Source organism: Lissotriton helveticus, chromosome 1_1 (assembly GCF_964261635.1).
Source record: "Lissotriton helveticus chromosome 1_1, aLisHel1.1, whole genome shotgun sequence".
NCBI classification, from domain to species: domain Eukaryota; kingdom Metazoa; phylum Chordata; class Amphibia; order Caudata; family Salamandridae; genus Lissotriton; species Lissotriton helveticus.
In genome coordinates, this window is record NC_136057.1 from 853,204,267 (window position 1) to 853,226,918 (window position 22,652).

A 22,652-nucleotide genomic window follows, 5' to 3' on the forward strand; every position below is an offset into this window, starting at 1 on the left:
GTTCGTGCTCCTCCTACAGATCACAATCAGTAAGTCGATAAGCAATGCAACTTATATTTGCTCAAAATAAAAGTTAACTACACAACATTACAGCACGTCGCTTGGTGAAACAGAGAAACTTAATTTGCTTCATTTTTCACTCCATAAGGAAAACGTACCTGCAAACATCTGAAGAGAACATCAAAATGTTCCCTGTAGATATAGGATGCAACAGATTCAACCATGTGTTTGAGGACCTCTCCAACTGTACTCCAAGGTAAGATCACCTCAGTCTCTGTAATAGGCCCAAGCTTCTGAAGGATCAAATGTATAGCCTGCAAACACATCAATCAGAAACGTTTTTGTCAAACAATGCTGGATTAGCAGATGATTCACACACATATTTTCACTGAGTTGATAGGAACAAACATGTGAGTTCAAGGTGAAAGAATGGGGAGTTTTTAATCTGCGAGCAATTTCCTTCCACATAAAGTATATGCTCAGTTACTAACCCATAACATTTCTATTCATAATAATAATTAACCAGCCTTAAAAAGCACTTCTTGCAAAGAACAAGGCATTTTTATTTTCAAGTGATTTATACATCAGGATCTTTGTGGCCTCTGAACAAGGTTCTATACATGCACTAATGAGGTCAGGATTTATGGTTTAATTCTCTTGAATCTGTTCAGTAGGCTCAGGTTAAATCATTTTAATTATACAAATGAGAATGTTTCATTTTAGTTTTTTTAGAATTAAACCATGCAAGTCCAGATGTACATTTTATCGAGAAATCAAACTTAGCATAAAACATTGGAGGTATTTTGCTGATGTCTGTGAAAAGAGCTAAACAAACATCACTGGAAATTGAAAAACGATATGTAATTGCTAATTCTAGATGCCTGAAGGGTGACATCCAAAGTCCAACTCTTCCCCTCTCTACATCAGAATGGCCTATAAGGCGAGGAAGGGTGAGAGTAATTTAACATTCATGACCAATAAATAGATGATTCCAGAAAATTATACGTTTAGTAAGCAGAAAGGCACTCAACTACACTGGACAGATCCCCATTTCCTCAAAACAAAAACAGGAAACATTATTTTATGTTCTTTCCCTCAAAATAGCCTTTATGTCAATATAGGTAACTAAACCTGTGTGTAACTTGAATACTCCTAAACTCCAAATAAGGTGAGACCAAGAGCAAACAAGGTGTCTGCAACTTCATAAGTGCTCGCAGCAGGCAAAGGCTATGTGTGAAGTATGTTCTTCTGCCAGAGTTCTCAGAATTGCAGGGGGAAGGGGGCTGAAATGGTCAAAACAAACTGTAGAAGTCTATCCAGGAAGCAGTGGGAGAGCCCAACTCTTTGGTTGCTTACTTTGGTATTCTTTATGCATTGTACAAAATATATAGAAGATAAAGAAGTGTTTTCATTTTACTCAATCTTTTTATTAAGAATTTGTGACATGGTACAACAAGGAGCAGCATAGTCATCAGAAGCCATCATAATAGGACAGGAGATATGACATTGCATAATAGATAGGCCAAGAGCTGTTCGCAGTAAGAGGCAATACAGGCGCCAGAGAAACATTAAAGAAAGCCTCCTACAACACATCATGTCACCTACTAAAAAAAACAGAAGAAACATAGAAACATCAAAAAACAACATACTCAAGTCAATAATATCAACATAACATTTTAAAGAGGGAGCACTGACGAGTGTTAGCACATGGGAGGAAAAAGCTGGTCTGTGGAGCCGAGTGTCAAGAGAAAGTCACTCAAAAAGTTGCAATTGCCAAGCTGTGGCAGGTTGAAGCAGGTGAAAGCCAATCAGGTCCGATAGTGGAGCAAAGGGTGCCAAACGTGTTGAAATGTAATTTCTTTTCGAGAGAGTGTGTGGGATAGTTGTTCCATCGCTAACACGTGCAAGAGGCAAGTAAACCATAAGGCAAAGAAGGGAGCAGTTGTTTTTTTCCACATCAATGCTATAAGCTGCTGTGCAGCATTCAGTATGTGGCTAATAAGTTTCCAATCCACGTGGGTCATCGCTTCCAGGGCAATAGGTCGCTCACAAAGGTTAACTGTGAGGTAGGTGGCAGTTGGGGAATATCCTACGTTGGCTTTAATGTGCTCCAAGATCTCTTCAAGTATGTGGCAATGAGACTGCAGGACAATCAGATGTGGCAAAAGTCTCCCACAGCGAATACACATTGCCTGCAAGGGAGTATGTAGTGGGATATATAGCGAATAGGCGAACCGGTGTTTTAATACTTTTGGAACATGCGCAAATAAGCAGTTTCCTAGTGGGATATACAGCAATACGTTTTGAAGGTGTCACACCAGAGGGTTTCTCATTGCTTTAGCAAGATGCTCTCTGTAGTAGTAGCCTGCCAGCAATGTTGAAAAGGATGGGCTTGAGGGGGTGTGGAATGTTGCAGTGTCTACATGTATTTGAAATGAGCCCCTTATACCCATCATACCTTCTCAGTAGCTTTTATAAAGGGGTATACGGTCTGATAGCTTCAGGATAGTTGGAAGGGTGCAACACCCAGTGATGCAGTACTGTCAGTACTATAACATTGTTGTTTCGGGGAGCTGCTAAACTTACATTGGTCAAAGGATTCTATGGCTGTGCCCACAAAAAGGTCTCGTAATGTCCTACAGTCCCCCCTCCTCCCAGCTAGGAAACCAATGATGCTTGAATGCACTTGTGACGGCAAGGGTTGAGAACAATCAGAGTGTTGGGGGTAGGGGAAGGTAGTGAGCCTACTCTTGAGTGCCAGCTTGTTTTAAATGCCAAGGACTGTCTTAATGGGGGGTACCTATATAGGCGGTGCATGGTCAGGTGGGCTTGGGCAGCCAGGCTATTTCCCAAAGAGGGTCAGAAACCACCGCCCGATCCATGTGGTACCACTGTTGCTCACTCTCGTGGACCACCCACTCAGAGATATACCTGTGGAGAGCAGCCCAATCATTCTAGAGGGGATTAGGGCAGGAAAGCCCACCCAAGTCCATTGGCTGTATCTGTTAAAAATTGGAGATGTTCAGCTTCTTCCCATTACAGATGAAGTCTAACAGTCTCGCTATAAGAAAGAGATATTATCCTGGGGGATCGGAGTGGGTAAGGATTGAAAAAGATACAGAGCCCAAGTCAAGACATTCATTTTTATCACATTGATGAGACCCAGCCAGGAGAGAAAAAGGTACCGCCAGCATAGGAAATCTGCCAGAATGGACTTCCAGAGTTGTGGCCAATTGGCCTGTGTAAGGGATGACAGGGTGGGAGTGAGACTGAGACAGAGATATCGGATTGTGTTGGAAGACCATTGGAATAGTGCAGAGAGATCCTGTTTGGACATAGAAAGATTAAGTGCATAAGATTTGTCAGGTTGATTTTAAAGGCAGAGATCGCCTTGAACGCAGCAAGGCTGTCAGCAATAGCCAGAAGAGAGATAGTGAGTAGAAGACAGACAATAAGAAAGGCATCATCCACGAACAAGCTGATCTTATGATTGTGGACTGCAGTGGCAGCATTACGGTGGATGAGGATGGCCAGTGGTTAAACAGAGGACAAAAAGAAGGGGTGACAACGTATACGCACGACAGGTGCTCCCGAAGATGTTATTGGGAGCCAAGTTGCCCATTGACCCGGGTAGGGGACGTCGGGTGACATACGAAGTCATAATCTCAGCTATCATGCCCAACCCTAGACCAATCTTGCCCATGACCGCTTGGAAGAAGGACCAGTCCAACCTGTTGAAAGCCTTCTCTGCGTCAAACAAGAGAAGGGAGGCTATGATTCTGTGGTGGTCAGCCTTTTCCACTAAGTGTGCCACACGACGCACATTATCCGCCCCCTGTCTGTTGTAAATGAACCCATACCATGTCAGGGTGGATACGTCCCGGAAGGTATCCCTGTAGTCTAGTAGCTAAGATTTATGCACATATTTTCACATCCGTGTTGAGAAAGACAAATAGGCAGTAGGACGAGCAGGGGGTGGGGTCCTTGCCTGGTTTGGGTATAAGGGATATTCCTACCACTGCCATAGAGGTTGTGAGGCCCGTCTCCTGGGTAAAACAGTTAAGCAATCGTAATGGGTGGTCCTGCATATTGGGGAGAAACATCCTATTAAAAAAATGACAGGAAGCCCATCAGGACCCAGGGTTTTGCCTAGCGGGAGAGCCTGTACCACTTAACGCAACTCCTCAAGCACAATTGGAGTGCCATAGTGTTGAGGTTGAATGGGATCCCAGTCGCATGTGCTCAGATATTCCTCTATTAACATTGGTGGGACATCATCTCGGGCGCAGAGTCTATTAATAATCATGAAACACCTGTTGTTTGTCCTGCTCAGAAATTGCCCAGCTACCGTCCCCACTGTGTAGCTTGGCAATGAGTGTCCTGGACTGAGCTTGGCAGATTCTGAGAGAAGCCTATGAGGCAGCGCCATCAAGGTGGGCCCTTATGAGAGGGGGGCTTTGTTGACCCATACCAATTCTACATGGGCGTGATCGGAAATGGACATATCTGAAATATCTGCCCTGTCAAGGTCAACATGGGAGTGAGTAAGGAGAACATGGGAGTGAGTAAGGAGAACATGGTGATGTGCGAGTATGATGTATAAACATGGGAATAAAAGGAGTAATCATGTGCACTCGTCCAGGGTTGTGGTCCCATCGTAACTTAAAATCTCCTCCAACTGTAATGTCGCACTCCTCCCCTCACCAGCTGGTCCCTGAAAGGTGTGCCGGAGGTAGAGGTCCTGTTCATGATTGGGAAATAGATGTTGAGCAGCGTAAGTAGCTTTTCGCCCTGAAGCATACACAATTGCAGAAATCTGTCATCCTCATCTCTCACCACTTTCGAGATAGTGGTGGAGAAGCTGGTTTTGCATCTAACACCCACCCCCAGCGTCTTGGTGGAAGCGTGGGCCCACTATCGCAACGGTTATTTCAGATGGGCCATCTGGTGACTTCTCCGCACCCATAAGGTAGGGCTCTTGGAGGAGAACGGCATTGGGTTCATGTTGCAGTATGTATCCCCATACCTGTGTGCGCTTGCTAAGAGAGTTGAGCCTATGGGCGTTTAGGGAAATCAACTTTGTGCCCATGGGTGGGTCTGTAGGAGGGGGTGGGGGTGCGTGGTGAGCCCGTAACACATGTAAAGTAGTAATAGGTTTGCACAGGAGGAAAGGGGCAGCTCCCACGGAAGTCCTGCCTCTCCCTCCTAGCACTAGGAGTAGGCAACCTGAGGTAACATGAGGGTCACATTAGCCAGTTAGGCCGATATATTAGAGGAGCAGTTTGTGCAGCTTCCAATCGAGTGTGTTAGCATGCAGTGCATGGAATAAAGTAAGCAGCATCAACACATTCCAAGAGCAATGGGCCTGAAAAGAGAAAAGAAACAAAGAAACCCCAAAACAGGGTCCAACAGAGTTTTCCGTGTACGGTTGAGATCGGCATGGGTATGCAAAAATCCCACATAAGGAGTCCCCTCCTGGGGTGAGAATCGTGGGTGGCTGGCCAGCTGAATCAATCAATCTAAGTCTTTGCATGGGAGAATGGTCAGAATACTATCCGGACCCCTGCGGTGTGATGTATTAAATGGCCAAGATCGTAAAGGTTGTAACATCCACCTATGAGGGGAGGGCCCATGTAGTAAGAGATGAGTATTCCGGCTTTACAAGGATCCAGAGGTGGACAAGGCATGGGATGGTCCTTTCCACATGTTCCAAAGGTGTTGAATAATGTCAACATTTGCCTCCTGGGAGGCTGATTTCCTGCGTCGCTTAGCCAGTGGATGGGACCGCACCGTGGTATATTGTAACCCTTCTATGACTAGCAAGCGAGGTGGGGAAGAGCCTTTGGCCTTGGGGGATCAGCTGAAAACCCCAGAAGGTATTTCGCCTCCGCCAAGGAGGGCATGGCTCGTCGCTTTCCCTCCCAGGAAAACAAGAGGGCAAAGGTATGAACCAACTAATAGCGAATGTTCATCTCCCTCAGTTTGTTGGTGACTGGCTCGAAATATGTGCCACTGGCGCAGTGTGACTTGGAAAAGATCCTGGAACAGTTAAGTGGTGTGGCCACAAAATATCAGGTCAGCCTTGCTTCTTGAGGCATTCATGATAGCTTCTTAGTCCGTAAGGAAGGGTCAGGATGTCATGTCAGGGATTGAATCAGCTCGTCCAGGTACAGATGCCATTCGGTGGGCCATATCAAGGGCGGAGATGGGTGACTCTTTGTCCTCATGAATCGTCTGCAGGAGCTCAGCCGTAAAGGCCACGTTGTCACTGCCTTCTGCTTCGATGGGCAAACCTCGGATGTGTATGTTATTCCTATGGCTCCTATTTTACAAATATTCCAGTTTTGTTTGTAGCTCTCTCTGTTGGTATTCGACCCTGCAGCATATCATCTCTTGATCCACCCAGCAAGCATCAACTGTTCGTTCCAGGTCATCCACACCCCTCCTCACCCCCGTCCCCCATCTCAGAGACATCCCGATTGAATGTCTTGGATGCAGGATTTAAAGTCCGCTTTAAGTCAACCTATTTCAGACCAGATTTCCTGTAAGAAATGGTCCATATAGTCTTGCAAGATAGGCAATTAGGTCCCATCCTCATTGGTGCCGGGGGGAGGGTAAGAGGGGCGGGGTCATCTCCATATCTGCTGGGGGGCTTTGTTTCAGATTGAGGTTACTGGATTCTCTTTAGTAGCCTTAGGGCATGGCATGCTGTTCATATGTAGGGGCGTCAGGAGTAGAGAAGTCAGTACAACCGAAGCCAACACACACAGTCTGTCTCAGAAGGTGCACAGCTGAGCAAAGACTATGCTGTAGTTAAATCACCGACAGGGCCCAAGAGGTTCGGAAACCCAAGTAGAGGTTCACAGTGGGCCCGGGTCACCCCATTGTGGAGTACAGGCTAGGTCCCCGCAAAGTTCCCACAGAGGCCAGGAAGGTGGCCAAGAAGATGAAGGGGTGGGGGAATGTCAATGAAGTAGTACTGCATCAGTCTTTAGCCCGTCGCATTGCCATGTGTCCCAGGTTTTACAGTCACTGGAGTAGCAGGCCCTATGCGGGCTCCCCCTCAAGAGAAGTAAAAGGCGCCATGCGGACTTCAGACAGTGACTGCAGGTGTCAATCAGGTGGCTGGTCACTGCGATTACACACACCTGGAGCAAAGCAGACTTCAGTCACTAAGCCGGGACGCGTGCACTGGCCCGGTGATGCCCCAGTGTCGTATCAGCACTCGGGGTCCAATCTCAAAGAGAGACGCTCAAGCAGCGTTACTGCTGCTGGAGGGGGAAGAGATAAGCCTGTTGCCCAGTGGCACTCTCACCTCCTAGATGGCAGGCCGCTCCTCCACTGACAGATGATAGAGAGTAGCAGCAGGGAAATGAGGGTTCGCCCGTGTAGTCAAGGTTCCCCGCCACTCCCTCTCACTGGACCGCCCTCGGATGATGAGCTGGTGTTACTCCTGTTCAGCCGCTACTTGGCTCATTGTGCTCCTCGCAAAATGGTGTGTCACACCTTTGCACTCACTTTCTGGAAGGCTCTTGGGCAGATAAGGAGACAGGAGCCACGTGGATATCTTGTCATGCCCGCATTCCCTGGTTTGCCCGTCCATTGTATATACTATGCAGCCCTCTGTGGTGTAGCTGCTGCTCTGCAATCCCGGGCATGCGACAGTGCTGGTAATGAAATGACGGCCTCGCAGCATCATGCCGCACCATAAGGTCCATGGTGCTCCAGCAGGTCTTCCCCTGTAGGAGTGGGTCGAGAGACTCCGTCAGCCCCGCACCTCTGGCTTTCAACACAGCTCCCCGGGTCTGGTGGGACCCCACAAAGTCTGCTGCATGCAGTTATTGCAGTCCAGGCTGGTCGCGGCATCACAGCAGTAAGATGGCTGTCCGGATCAGGCCACGCCGTGGAGCCCACAATGTCACTGTTGAGACTGCTGCTGCAGGGCATAACAACCCCCCTCTCCGGAACTGAGAGGTGGGACGAGTGCCCCACTGAGGTTGGTATCCCTCTGACACGGCCGGATACCCTGGAAGGTTTTTGAAGGCATGCGTAGGCTGTTGATTTAACTCCAACAAGGCTTACCTTTTGAAAGCATGTCTCTAATCCAGTCAGTAATATTGTTAGGTGTCTTTTTCCTCAAGAGGCAAAAAGGAGCCATACCAGTGGTGCTGTGTGGTGTGATAGAGTATGCCCAATTTTCTCTCTCAAAAAACCTTCCACAGGTAGCTGTTTGCACTCTTTTGGGAAACCTACTCACTCTCCCAACCAAAGCATTGAAGTAAGTGAATAAAGTGCAACCTGTAGATACTGATATTTTGCCAAAAATTCTTTAATTTGTGCAGAAGTAAAATAAGTTGCATTGTGCGTCACGAAATCTCTAGGTGGGCCCTCTAAAACAAACAATTTCTGCAGAAACTTAATGACACTAGCTGTGGCAGGCATAAAAAACAAAATCAAAAAAGCATTCACTTCGAGAAATAGTCAACAAGAACAATAGGGTATCTCTGATTGAACTGTAGTATGTCAAAAGGAACCACCAAAATCCATGGCAACTTTAGACCAAACATCTTCTGCAGGTGGTACTGGATGTAAAGGTGCAAAGTGAGTTGTCCAATGTTTGTCAGACATGAGACATGTAGAACACTGACACCCAGTTCAGTTCATAAGCTTTTATTCGATTTGAAAGTACAAATCATACAAGCAAACATTTAAAATACAAAACCTTATATATACAAAATGACTCAAAATGTTCACGAAAGTTGTGAGTAGAAGATGGGCATATAAAACATATGCATCAGTTAATGGGCAACAGTTAATAGTTTAAAAATACTAGCAATATGAAGTTTATACAGATGGATCATATATGTACAGACAGGAAATCGATCTATTTATCACACCAAGTGAAGTTTCCTGGCAGCTGTACATTGAACCAAACGGAGTCCGGACGACTCGGATGGGCATGGAAGGATAAAATTGGAGTGTGAACAAGGACCATACAATACATACTGTGGTCATAAAACACAAATGATAATTCCACATTTACAAAATATTTTTAAAACTTTTGTGTACAGACAGGTATGTATAGAATAAATTAGTAGCAGCACTATACTTTTCCTGGCAGCTGTACATCTCAAAAAACGTATAATTAACATAATACGATATCAAAAATATTTTATATACAACATATACAAGTCGTACGGTACAGACAGGTATGTATAAGGGTGTTACAACACAATACTTTTCCTGGCAGCTGTACATTTTAAAATAAAAGTGGCCACAAAAAAGCAAATATCCACATTCTCCAGTGAGGATATTAACATCAGTGCAGTCTTTGTGGATCGGGTATTATATTTTATAAAAATGGGCTTAAGGTATTTTACCCTAAGTGAATGATAAAATTTACAAAAAAGTAAAAAATGACAACAGCTCTGGCGTGAGGTATTGTCACACGGGCAGGAAGTCTCAGATTTGGCTTTCTGAATTGGGAACGCAACAAGGTGATGTACAATGCCCAATCTGACACGGGTTAATACAAATTGGTGGGATGGGCGAGTTACGTTCACAAGGTAGGGTTGAAGCCCCGGAGTTAAATTCAGATCCTTATAGAACTTTACGGTGGCGAGCTTACCATGCACTTTTTCTCGCTCAGCCTTTTTAAAATTTAAGAACGTTTGCTTGATTACTTTTTTGGGAATGGCGACTGCCAACTCTGGTTCAAGAGAAACATTAATATCAAATAGAAGATTATACCAGAATTGAATGTATCTCAGCCACTGTATACGTATTGAGTGGTCCAAACCTATACAATCAAGAATAATCTCTTGAGTGAACCGAGTCTCCGGCTTAGCCCAAATAGAACGCCACAATAAGAGTGGCCGAACGGCTGCTAAGTCAGATATAAACTCGATCCCTACCTCGTCATGGATCAATTGTATGGAGGCGGATGGAGGGACACACAGCAATCTCTTCAAAAACTTGTTTTCATCAATTTGGAGTGATGGACCTTCACTATGGCCCCATACACCTGCCCCACACAGTGCAGAAGAAACACAACAAACGTTATATACACTGACACCCAATTCGCAACTTGCGTGTCCAAAGATGGCCACCAAAAAACCTGTTTTACATTTTTACATGCAACGTCTACCCTCAAATAGCCGGCATGCCCTGCTTCATTGATATTTCCCCTAATGGATGAGGGAGGAATGCACGAATCATTCCTCATAAGAACACCATCAACCAGCGAGAGTTCTTCTTGAATTTGTGCAAATGGTTTCACCGGAGCAGCTAAAGATCTTTCTTAAGGCCGACCCTTTTTTAAAAACTGTTTAACCAACAAAAGTGTTTCATCCTTATCCAAACTTCCATCCATTGAAGTTTGGAAACGGTACCAGAGGAAGACAGAAGTGCATCATATAGGCTAGCCACTACACATCCTACATAATGTTTATCATCATCAAGCTCCACATCTGTCAATGGCAACCTATAAGGCAATCTGTGCTGACATTCTTTCCACCTGGTATATGCAAAATCGTGAAATTGTACTCCTGAAGTCAAGATAAAAGCCTTACCAACCTTGCAGGTGCAGTACTGGAGTCATTTCCGTTAAGCATATAAGTAACGGTTTGTGATCTGTGTGAAGTGCATACCCCAAAGAAAACTGTTAAATTTCACTATTGCCCAAGAAAACGCTAATGCCTCTCTCTCAATCGTAGTATATGCCTTCTCAGACTGCAAAAAAAGGTGAGAGGCAAATGCAATGGTGCATTCATCAACCGGCACCCTTTGGGATAGAACAGCACCTAGACTTATGTGGCTGGCAGCCACCATCAATGTACATTCACATCCTGAGTTGTATGTGAGAATTGCTGGAGCTTGAATAATTAACTGTTTAATGGATTCAAAAGCGTGTTCTCCTTTCTTTAAAAGCTTAATTAGTCCTTTTACTACAAAGGTATACATTTGAATAAAGTGTGAATGGTATTCAGTCATCCCTAGGAATGACTTTAATTCCTCTCTGTCCTCTGGGACTGGTACCTCTGAAATGGTTTTTACCAGAAAAAATGTTGGTTTAATACCATTGATGGAAACATGATGACCTAAGTAATCAAGTTCTTGCACCAGAAAACAACATTTATCATGTTTCAATGTAATGCCATCCTTTTTGAAAACCTCCAACACTTTAAATAAACTCTCATTATGCTGTTGAATAAACTTACCAAAAATATGTACATAATCTTGGTACGCTGGAGTACCAGGAAAACCCACCAATATGGTATCAATAAGCTTTTGGAAAACACTCGCTGCAGATGCCAGTCCAAAAGGAAGTCTTGAGAACTTGCAAATCCCAAATGGGGTCCCAAAAGTGGTTGAATCTTTGGAATCTGCAGACAGTGGCACCTGGTGATAAGATGACTTTAAATCTAGCAGCGAAAAACATCTTGCGTCTGATAAATTGGCCAACAAGTCTGGAATTTTGGGACGGGGAAAACAATCCACAAAGATATTACAGTTGAGTGTGCGTAGATCTGCACATAGACTGTGGTAAATAAATAATTAATTACCGGTACTATTTTTCAGTATAATCAATAAAACAGGTAGCTCAATAAATAAGAGTCAGGATTCGAGGTATCTTGAGTCAACAGGCTTTAATCAGGCATAAAGGACAGGAACAGGACAGCCTGTACGGGAAGGGAATGAAGGCAGCTGCCGGGGGCAGGATCTGGGCATTGGCTAGCAACTTTTAATATGGGTGCACAGTATATATACTTAAACAAATACATTACATTCAATACAGTAGGCGTAGCAGTAGGCGTGACTCGTAGCAGTCGTGAAAGATAAGGGCAAAATGATGTAACAAGAAGGCGTGTACAGGGCGTATACATAGACATGTGATGCAAACGTAAACAGAAATGTCATAAACGGGGCGGGAACATGGAGGGGGGCTACCTGAGCAGCTAGGACCTCTAACCTAGTGGTGCGCGCAAATGGGCAATGACGTGTTACCAGGGAGAACTGGGGCTATGACTTCTGCGCTAGAAGAGGAGACTAAAGTCTGGAGTGTCAGAGCGACATGTACCCAAGGCATATCTAGTATCTGGTGTTTAGAGTACATGTTGATAGAATCCAAAAGTTATCAGGGCAAAGGCTAATAGACGCTAAGACTGGTGCATGCATAATTCTACATGTATTGTGTGTGCGAGGAATATTCTATGAATATTAATACAGTATTTCTCTTACATGGAGACATAAAGGCTAGACCATGACGGAAACTATTGATGCGATTCAGTAGCTTAGGAATGCAGAGAAGGAGGGCTGGACTGATAACTAGAAGCATAACATACTCTTGGCAGACTGGGAGGCAGAGCCAGGCCGGGCCGTGCACTGCGAGGCATGAAGTAAGCGAAGGGTCAGGGATGCAGGTGGGGGCTGTATCGCTCCTCGGAGAGGGTTCAGGAGACAGGAGCTGAATCTGAGTCCGGGCCCTTTTGAGGCCTAGAATTGGGGACAATTCAATGAATTAACGTGCACACTGTAAAATGTGGCAACGTAGGTTTACATAGGCCTAATATTCGTTGCTTTCACGAAGACTGGAAACTGACATACTAGAGACGGACACAACTGTAGTTGCGTCTTTAATCGATCAGAGGGGAATACATGCATATCGATCATGCACATATAACATAAGATGGGGAACACGTAGGCACATACAACATGGCAAAATTTACTTTTCCACATTCCCTCCTTGTGACCTACGTTTCCATCAGGAAACATCAATATTCATGATACCATCTATCATTTCATATAGCATCATTTGCTCGTCTCGAATTGTCTTGGAACGGGATTTAGGACTAGGAATACAAGAGGTAGCACACATGCCGCAAATCGCAGGGCCACATTGTATACAGAGGCAGCAACTGAATATGATCATTACTGCAATACCTAGGAATGACAATACTTTCCATCCCCAGGCAGATATAATACTCCAGAGCCAACCGGACCACGTCCAGGTGCCTGGATTCTGGTGTAACTGATGGGCAATTTTATGAAGTCTGGTTATAGCTGAATAAACAGACGGCGCGTTATTAGGAATGAAAATGCAGCAACTAGATCCGATGACTCTACGTGCTCCTCATCTATCGGCCAGTATGACGTCAAGAACGAGACGATTTTGGAGCACGACAAATCTCATAGCAGATTGCTCTTCAGTTAAGTTACCTAGAGCAGAAGTAGTCTCATTCACTACTGCTTCAAGGGTTCTGGTTAACCTACGTATTAACTTACTATTCTGGACAGGTCCTATAAAGAAGAAGAAACCTTTATTAAAGTCTTGATACTGTTCTAGAGTAGTTTCAGTTTGATCAACAATTGGGGACTCGATCTCCCTTTTAGGTCTGACGTGTACTAGATGTGTATTTCTGTGATAATCAGATGGGGCTAGAAAAACTGGTGGCAGTAGGAAGGCAATGTAACATGTTCCATCCCAATCGAGGGGCAGACGAACATATGCGGTCTGACCACAAACAAAATAAGAATGACGTGAGGCTTTGAAAATAGATTTCCCACTGTCACTATACTCGACCATAGTAGTACAATCACTATGTCCTACATGTGCGGAACCATTCTTTCTGACACATAATTCGCCTTTGACTGGTAGTACTGAAATAGCAGGTAAATCTGGAGTAGTATCAGACTGAACATTCAGGACCATGAAATTCGAAGAATAATTACCTAAATCATATACTTCATTTACTAGATCTAACCCTGTTCTATGGGAGAGACCTTGCTTGTCTGGAAAACATGTTCTATTCAGAAGGGACATATCATTGGAGGATGACGTTAACGTGGACCATGCTCCACACGAACCATTATGTGAAAATGGATAAGGAAAGAGTGGCAGAACTCCCTTCGGTGTCTGGAAAGGGGGGAGTCGACCACACACCCAACAATTAGTGGCATTGCTGGTCTGGTGTGAATAGTGTAACATTCTAATGAATGTGTTATTTCGCATAGCAAGACGATAGGATAGCTCGTGAGGAGGCAGATCACTAAATGTGTGCTCTACTGTAGCATTAGAAAACATTTTTACATGTGAACTTGGAAAACATAAATGTAAAGCATAACTTGTGCAGGTAACCATAAGACTCAGGAATAATAAGAAACTTAGAACAATGATGCATCTTATAGAGTTTTGACTAACTCTCTCACTATGGGGGTCTATCTCATACATGTCAGGAACCTGTCTAACCGTTTCACCCGAGAGGGACTTAGACAATTAAACTGGCTGACTTATTTTACTAGACCGGAGTTTCTGTTTATACTCCTGCTGCGGAGTTTTCTCTAACAGGGGAACTTTGAGTTCAGAGTCTGTTTTTAGGCAGTCTTTAGGAATAAGGCAGTCCTTAGCAAAAGTCTCTTCTGGTAGTCCATGGAACTTCTTTATGTGGGTCAAGTGGACCCATCCTTTTCTCCCCTCGAGCTTGACTGCAGTCCTTGTTGTAAGCAAAACGAGGCGAGGCTCCTTCCAGCGGGGCTCCAGCGGACTTGAACGATCAAAATTCCGCACCAACACCAGATCGCCTGGAATGACTTCATGCGGTTTCACCTCGGTGTTGTCTGGAAATGCGGCGGCAACCTGTGAACGACAAGAGTGTAGGGCAGACATCAAGGAAGCTAGGTAATCTGTCAGCATATTACTGGAAACATCTGTAATACTGCGGGGTCTAGGTGTACCCCACATGTTTGGGGGGCGGCCGAATACGACCTCATACGGGGACAGACCTGATCTGGAATGTGCAACCATCCTCATATAGAATAAAGCAACTGGCAGGGCAACTAGCCAGTCTACACCTTTCTCTTTACATATTTTGGCAATGCGAATTTTCAACGTCTGATTATGTCTCTCTACGAGACCGGCTGCTTCAGGATGGCGTACACAATGGAACTTCCACTGGTACCCTAACAGAAGGGAAACATGTTTCATAAGTTCAGATGAGAATGGCTGGCCGTTATCAGAATACACGACCCTAGGGAGTCCATAGCGGGGAAAGAATTCACGAACCAACTGCCTGGCAGTGGTCGCGGCTGTGTAATCTGGAACTGGATATGCTTCTGTCCACCTGGACAAAGCGCATACAACTACGAGGACATACTTGAAACCTCGACATCGCTCCATCTGAATATAATCCATCTGGAGGACTTCAAAAGGGTGGTCAGGAGGTTGGAATCCACCTTGTTCCACCGGGACACTTTTACCTGGATTGAACTGACAACATATCATACAGGTACGGACTTTCTGCTTGGCTGCAGCTCGTAAGTGCTTGTTGAACCAAAGGTTCTGAATACTGTCTAACATAGCTTTTTCTCCTAGATGTGCTGGACTATGTGCGGTATTAATAATGACTTGAACCAAAGAGTCGGGGAGAAACCATGTGGCTTTTCCCTTCGTCAACCATCCTTGATCTGTCTGGACCCCTCCTTGTTCGGACCATTTCTTGATTTCTTCGGGAGTAGCGTGTAACTGTATGTCTATGACGTCTTGTGTAGGGTCCTTAACTGCCATACAGGTAGTCGGATCTGGAGTGAATGTCTGTGTCGTGTTAACTGGACTGTCTGGGGTCTGAGCTGTAAGCTTGGCTGTTCGATCTGCTAGATCGTTACCTTGGGAAATGATGTCAGTAACTTTCGTATGTGCCTTGCACTTCATGATAGCGATAGCTGTCGGTAAATGTATTGCATCTAACAGAGCTTGAATGAGGAGACCATGCTGAATCTTGGTTCCATGAGAAGTCATGAAACCTCTCTCCTGCCAGAGCACTCCAAAGTCATGTACGACTCCGAATGCGTAACGTGAGTCTGTATATATGTTTACTTTTAGGTTTTTAGCACGTATGCAGGCTTGGGTCAGAGCAACTAGCTCTGCTGCTTGAGCAGACAGGGTGTCAATACGATGTGTTTCTATAACTTCAGTTTCAGTAGTCACTGCATACGCGGCTACTAGCTCTCCTGTACTAGTTCTCATACATGAACCATCCACATAAAGTGTCAGGTCGGGATTAGGTAATGCAATGTCTGTCAGGTCTTGTCTTGGCTTTGTCATAGTGTTAACAACTTCCACACAGTCATGTGTGGCAGGGTTTGAAGTAACTGACGGTAACAGTGTAGCAGGATTTAGAATGTTGCAGCGTCTGATTTCTATGTGTGGCTGGAACAGTGTCAGTTCATAACCTGTTAAACGTGCAATTGTCAAGTGCTGAGTCTGTGTTCGGTTTAAAAGAACTTCCACGGAGTGTGGAACTTGTACTGTCAGGGAGTGTCCTAACACTATGGAATCACTTTGTCTGATAGCTAGAGCTGTGGCTGCAACTGACTTGAGGCACGCAGGCAGAGCCTGGGCTACTGGATCTAATGTGCTCGAGAAATAAGCACAGGGCTTGTACTGTCCTGCTTGATCTTGTGTGAGAACAGATAATGCAGTACCATCACGTTCTGTGACAAAAAGTGTAAAAGGCTTACTGTAGTTCGGTGTTGCTAGGACAGGTGCTTGACATAAGGCTTTCTTTAATTCATTGAAAACAAGTGTATGTTCCTGGGTCCAAGGGAGGACAGTCGATACGGCTGCCTCCTGTGTCGTTAACTGTATCAGTGGTTTGGCTAGAAATGCATACTGAGGAATCCATTGTCTGCAATAAGAAGTGAGGCCAATAAAAGCTCGTACCTCCTTCTGTGTCTTGGGCTGTGGTAGACTCGCTATTAACTGGATACGGTCTGGTGTCAACTGCCTACCCCACTTGGACAGTAAGTGACCTAAGTAGATCACTTGCTGGACACAGAATTGTAATTTGGAAGGGGACACCTTGTGCCCCTGCTCGGCCAGAAAATACAGAACCGTGAGTGACGCTCGCTCGCAGTCACGTTCAGAACGGGCTGTGATCAGTAGATCATCGACATACTGGAGCAGGGCAGTGTCAGTTGGCATGTGAATGTTGTCTAGTTGTCTCTTAAGTGCTTGACTGTAAATACTAGGACTCTCTGTGAAACCTTGAGGAGCTCGTGTGAATTTATAGCTCCTTCCATTTAAACAAAAACCGAAAAGGTACTGGCTGTCTGGATGAATGGGGACATTGAAGAATGCATTCTTGAGATCGATAACTGTGAAAAATGTAGCTTCAGAATCAATGGCTGTTAGTAGGGAAGAAATATCTGGGACTACTGGATACTGGGGTATGATACATTTATTAAGCTCTCGAAGGTCAATCACTAATCGATATACTGGAGGTGCATTTGGATCAGTACGTTTCAGGACCGGAATGATAGGAGAATTACATACATTGGAGTCAGTTTCTACAACCACTCCTTGAGCAATAAGCTCGTCAATAATTTTGGATAAGGCTGCTACAGCCTCAGGTGGCAATCTGTACTGTCTGATTCGCGGCAAAACTATACCTTGTTTGAGAGTCACACGATGGGGTGTGATATGCATACATCCTACATCAGTTGGACCTTGCGCCCATAAATGCTGTGGCACATTCAGTAATCTTGGATCAAAATCACGTAATACATAGTGACCTTTAAAGTCACGTAAAAACAATCGGACTCCTTCTGGGGAGCAGCAAATTACTGCACCTAATTCTTTTAACGTTTTAATGCCTAACAAATTTTCTGGACATGATTTCGTAAGTAACAAATCAGTAGTTCGGGACAATGGACCAACTTCTAGGGAAACTGGTTTCGAAATTTCATTAACAATCGGCTTTCCTGAAAATCCAAGGGAAACATTTTTAGAGCCTGAGAGCGGAGCCCCTGGAACCTCATCATGACTGATAGTAGTCCTACTTGCCCCTGTATCAATCAAAAACTTTCTGTCTTTCCCTAATACTTGACTGTGTACATAGGGACCCTCTTGGTCTACAGGTATCTCGATGAGAGGCAAGCCTACCTCCCTCTCTAGGCTGTTTCATGAATACTGTTGATACTCTGGATACTCTGACTGGGCATACTGGTACATCTGTTGTGTAACATGCTGTGTTGCAGCGATAGGCTGCGGTGCTGGAACTGTCTGTTGTGCATTCTGGGGTGACTGAAGTCTGTGAAACTTGTTCTTGTCTAGGCGGACGTGGTCTTTCTTTAGTTTTACCAGTGGCTATGTTGTGTTTCAGAACTGCACACTCGTTTATAAAATGACCTGGCTGTTTACAGTAATTGCAAGTCCCTTTAACGGGAGCTGCAGGATGACTGGCTTGATTCGGACCCCTCTTCTGACTGTCTTGTGGAACAGATTGTGCAACTAATACTTTCATTTTCGTGTCTTTCATACGTCTCCTTTCGTGTTCTTGCTCTTCCCTGATTCTATTCTGGTGGTACTGGAGCATTTGTAGCATTTGTGACGGGGTATTAGCTTGCCAACTACTTTCGACTTTCAATACTCTATTTTTAACTTGTGGACTTGAATTCTCGACTAGCTTGGTTACAAATAAATGAGGGTACGATTCACTACTCGTTTTCAGACCACTGTTAATAATAAAACATTTTTCAAATCTAGAATAAAAATCACTAGTGTCTTCATCCTGTTTCTGTTTACAAGCTGAGATTGCATCCCAATCTTCCTTTTTCGTGGCTAGTAACCTTGGCAAAACCTGTATCAACAACTCGGGCAATTCTTTAACTTTACCCCCAAGACCGGTACCTGGTACTCGTGAAGTATCTTCAGCTTCTAGAGCTGTCCAATCTATCTTTTTCTCTCCCACCTCCCATTCTTTTTCCTTGAGTTTTTCATATACCCCTGCGGGCAACAGGACCTTTAACATTTTAATGATATCAGGATACGTGTATTCTCCCATACGGAGCATGTCTTTTAATTCTCGATGGAACCCTGCTGGATCTTTGTCGTGACAGGGAATTAACTTTTTCATCTCTAAGAGTTCCATCTTTGTGATAGGGGTGTAAACAAATACTCGTTGCATTTCGCCACCCGTTGTCCTAACTGGGTGCACTTCTCGTAACGGATGCTGTCTATCTATGTAAAATGATTTACTTTCTGGAGGTGAGACATGAACAAAATGCGGATTCAAAAACTTTCGATATTTGTGGCGCTGTTCTAGAATGATACTAATTAAATCAGTACCTAGACCTCTCCATCTATACTGGAGTAACTCGTTCAGAACATCATGTAACGGACCTGGCTCAGAATGCTGTCCCTCATACAGTGTGATGAGGTGCTGGATCATATACATACCCACCAGTCGCTGCTCGGCTGGGGGCAGTTTCAGAAACATTTGTGCCACTATTTCGTCAGGAAAAGTGGTAGAATCAGTAGTCCACCGGACTGCTGATCGGGCTAGTTCTTGTTCATGCATGGTACTAAGTTCACTATAACCGATTCGTGATTTCAGAATGTGATCGGTAGCTTGAAATACTTGCTCAAGAGAACCTTGTTCTGGTGCTGGAGGAGGGAAAACTTTCTTGTGTTCTAGGCGTGAATGTCGGTCGGGAAGTCTAGTTCTACCTACATACGCTATTCTGGAGGGATTCTCGTCATCTACCTCTTCATTATCAGAGGCGTCTTCTTTCTCGTTTACTTGTGCTGCTTTTCGTTTCTCGTGTAACTTTATTATTTCCCTACGGATCTTCTTGTACATACTCTCTATACAGTTCTGTGTCTTGTGTCTTCCCTCGGCTATATGGTCACTCCACCTGGTCAGGACCTTCATTTCTTCCGGATCTTTATCCGGATAATCTTGTTCCCTTATTAAACAATTAATTAGAAACTTTAAAAGCATGAGCTGAATCTCGACTTTTCTTTGAGCCATGGCCTCGCCAATACTTCCTGGATCTGCTCCTGTACGGATAAAACAATTATTTCTGTCTATATAACCTTTCATATTCGGTAGGGTGTCCAAATATTCGGTCACCCGTCTTACACGCAATGAATATATGACCATATCATCATCGCCTGGGACTGGATCATAACGGCATTCGGTAAGAGCTCGCTTGATATCTGCAACTGACTGATGTTTGGGCGAACGCTGTAACGCTCGGGCATGTAGCTCGAGTAATGTCACACGTCTGTGTTGAGGCGGGGTTCCAGGAGGACTTCCCCCCGTGGCCCCTGGCCTAGAAGCGTCGACGGGTATTGTACGTGCTGGGAGAGCGACTGATGTAGCTGGTACATGTACTGTAGGCTGGACCGGGGGTACCGTAACAGGTGCTGCAACGGGTGCCCCGGTGGCTGGAGGAACAGGAATTACATTATTTACGGGAGCTGGCGGAGCAGGATTTGCATATTCTGGGACTGTGTCGTCCAAATAGGACGAGAGAAAAATATCAGCTGCGGTCGGTTTGTGACGTAGCTTAATCGGAACTAATGGCGGCGGAAAATTACATGGTGCTTCCGGGGTTGCTTTCGGCAAGCCCTCGGCAAGAAGAGGATACATACCCTTAATAAGGGCATTTCTCTGTCTATCTGACTGTTCTGCTTTAACTCGTTCACCTACTTCGATTAATTCCCTTTCTTGGGCTCTTTCTGAGGATTCCCTACTTAATTCTGTTTTTCTGATTTCTTTTTCGGTTCTTCTGTGAGATTCTTTGCGCCATAACTCGAGTGCATCTTTCTGGGACTGTCTGGCTTTCTTTTTCCATAATGCTTCTTCTACTCGCATGATGCACTCGGCATCCCACGTACCTGATACGGGCCATCTATATTTCTCTTCTAATTCCTTGGTGTACTCCACCCATAAGTCTAGATATAATATGGCACTTAAGCCATGCTTATGATACATAAAATGACCTGGACTGTCCCTAGGCGGGACAGGAACTGCTTCCTCTAGCAATCCTTTTCTTGTTTTTAACTGACGTAACTTCGAGAATAGAGGCATAGTTTAGGCTGGAGTCTGGACACAATACCATACACGATAAACACAATAATAACTGGAAAAACAAATCACTCATACCACGACATTGAAAACACATGAAATAACATTTAAAATAACAGTTCGGACAGAACACATGAATTTCTCGAGAACAGAACTTTACTAGAATGACTAGATGCACTGCTAAAACAGCACGAAACTTACCGGTCCCATAAAGAGACACGTCAGGACCCGCGTCCACCTAGGTGAACACTTCGTGTTGGATCTGCGTACCCAAACCCACGGACCAGAGACAAATTAATTGACCCTGTCTAGATACTACCCCAGCAACGGTACTCACCGGGCAGCAAGAACGGAAGGCCTCGGACTGGACTGGACTGCTACGACGACGGACTACGAACTTCGGACTTCAGTTACAGGTGGGCCTCCGGATACCTCGGACCTTGGACTCTCGGCTTGGGCTCTGGTCGGGACTCGCCGCGTTCCTCACCGCCTCGTCTGGATGCTGGACCGCAACCTCCGTCTCCTCCGTGGGCCTGAGGGATACTTGAAGCAGAAATATCTGCACGTGCACGGTATGGTTCTGTCACGGCTGCGGAGGATCAGGGGGCCTGCGTGGCTTCTCCGGCGCGTGGGGAAAGGGCAAGTCCCTATTCGGGCGCCATTATGTGGTAAATAAATAATTAATTACCGGTACTATTTTTCAGTATAATCAATAAAACAGGTAGCTCAATAAATAAGAGTCAGGATTCGAGGTATCTTGAGTCAACAGGCTTTAATCAGGCATAAAGGACAGGAACAGGACAGCCTGTACGGGAAGGGAATGAAGGCAGCTGCCGGGGGCAGGATCTGGGAATTGGCTAGCAACTTTTAATATGGGTGCACAGTATATATACTTAAACAAATACATTACATTCACTACAGTAGGCGTAGCAGTAGGCGTGACTCGTAGCAGTCGCGAAAGATAAGGGCAAAATGATGTAACAAGAAGGCGTGTACAGGGCGTATACATAGACATGTGATGCAAACGTAACAGAAATGTCATAAACGGGGCGGGAACATGGAGGGGGCTACCTGAGCAGCTGGGACCTCTAACCTAGTGGTGCGCGCAAATGGGCAATGACGTGTTACCAGGGAGAACTGGGGCTATGACTTCTGCGCTAGAAGAGGAGACTAAAGTCTGGAGTGTCAGAGCGACATGTACCCAAGGCATATCTAGTATCTGGTGTTTAGAGTACATGTTGATAGAATCCAAAAGTTATCAGGGCAAAGGCTAATAGACGCTAAGACTGGTGCATGCATAATTCTACATGTATTGTGTGTGCGAGGAATATTCTTTGAATATTAATACAGTATTTCTCTTACATGGAGACATAAAGGCTAGACCATGACGGAAACTATTGATGCGATTCAGTAGCTTAGGAATGCAGAGAAGGAGGGCTGGACTGATAACTAGAAGCATAACATACTCTTGGCAGACTGGGAGGCAGAGCCAGGCCGGGCCGGGCACTGCGAGGCATGAAGTAAGCGAAGGGTCAGGGATGCAGGTGGGGGCTGTATCGCTCCTCGGAGAGGGTTCAGGAGACAGGAGCTGAATCTGAGTCCGGGCCCTTTTGAGGCCTAGAAACGGGGACAATTCAATGAATTAACGTGCACACTGTAAAATGTGGCAACGTAGGTTTACATAGGCCTAATATTTGTTGCTTTCACGAAGACTGGAAACTGACATACTAGAGACGGACACAACTGTAGTTGCGTCTTTAATCGATCAGAGGGGAATACATG

The 22,652-nt window shown here is 44.9% G+C and overlaps 1 protein-coding gene across 2 annotated transcripts in view; it reads right to left on the reverse strand.

Moving 5' to 3' along the window:
* The window catches only part of UTP20 (UTP20 small subunit processome component), a 1,109,880-nt gene that overhangs the window by 966,936 nt on the left and 120,292 nt on the right, over window positions 1-22,652 (reverse strand). For both annotated transcript variants that reach the window (XM_078675325.1, XM_078675316.1), the window contains exon 8: window positions 159-314. In XM_078675325.1, the coding sequence (XP_078531451.1) occupies window positions 159-314 (156 nt within the window). The remainder of the gene's footprint in view (window positions 1-158; window positions 315-22,652) is intronic.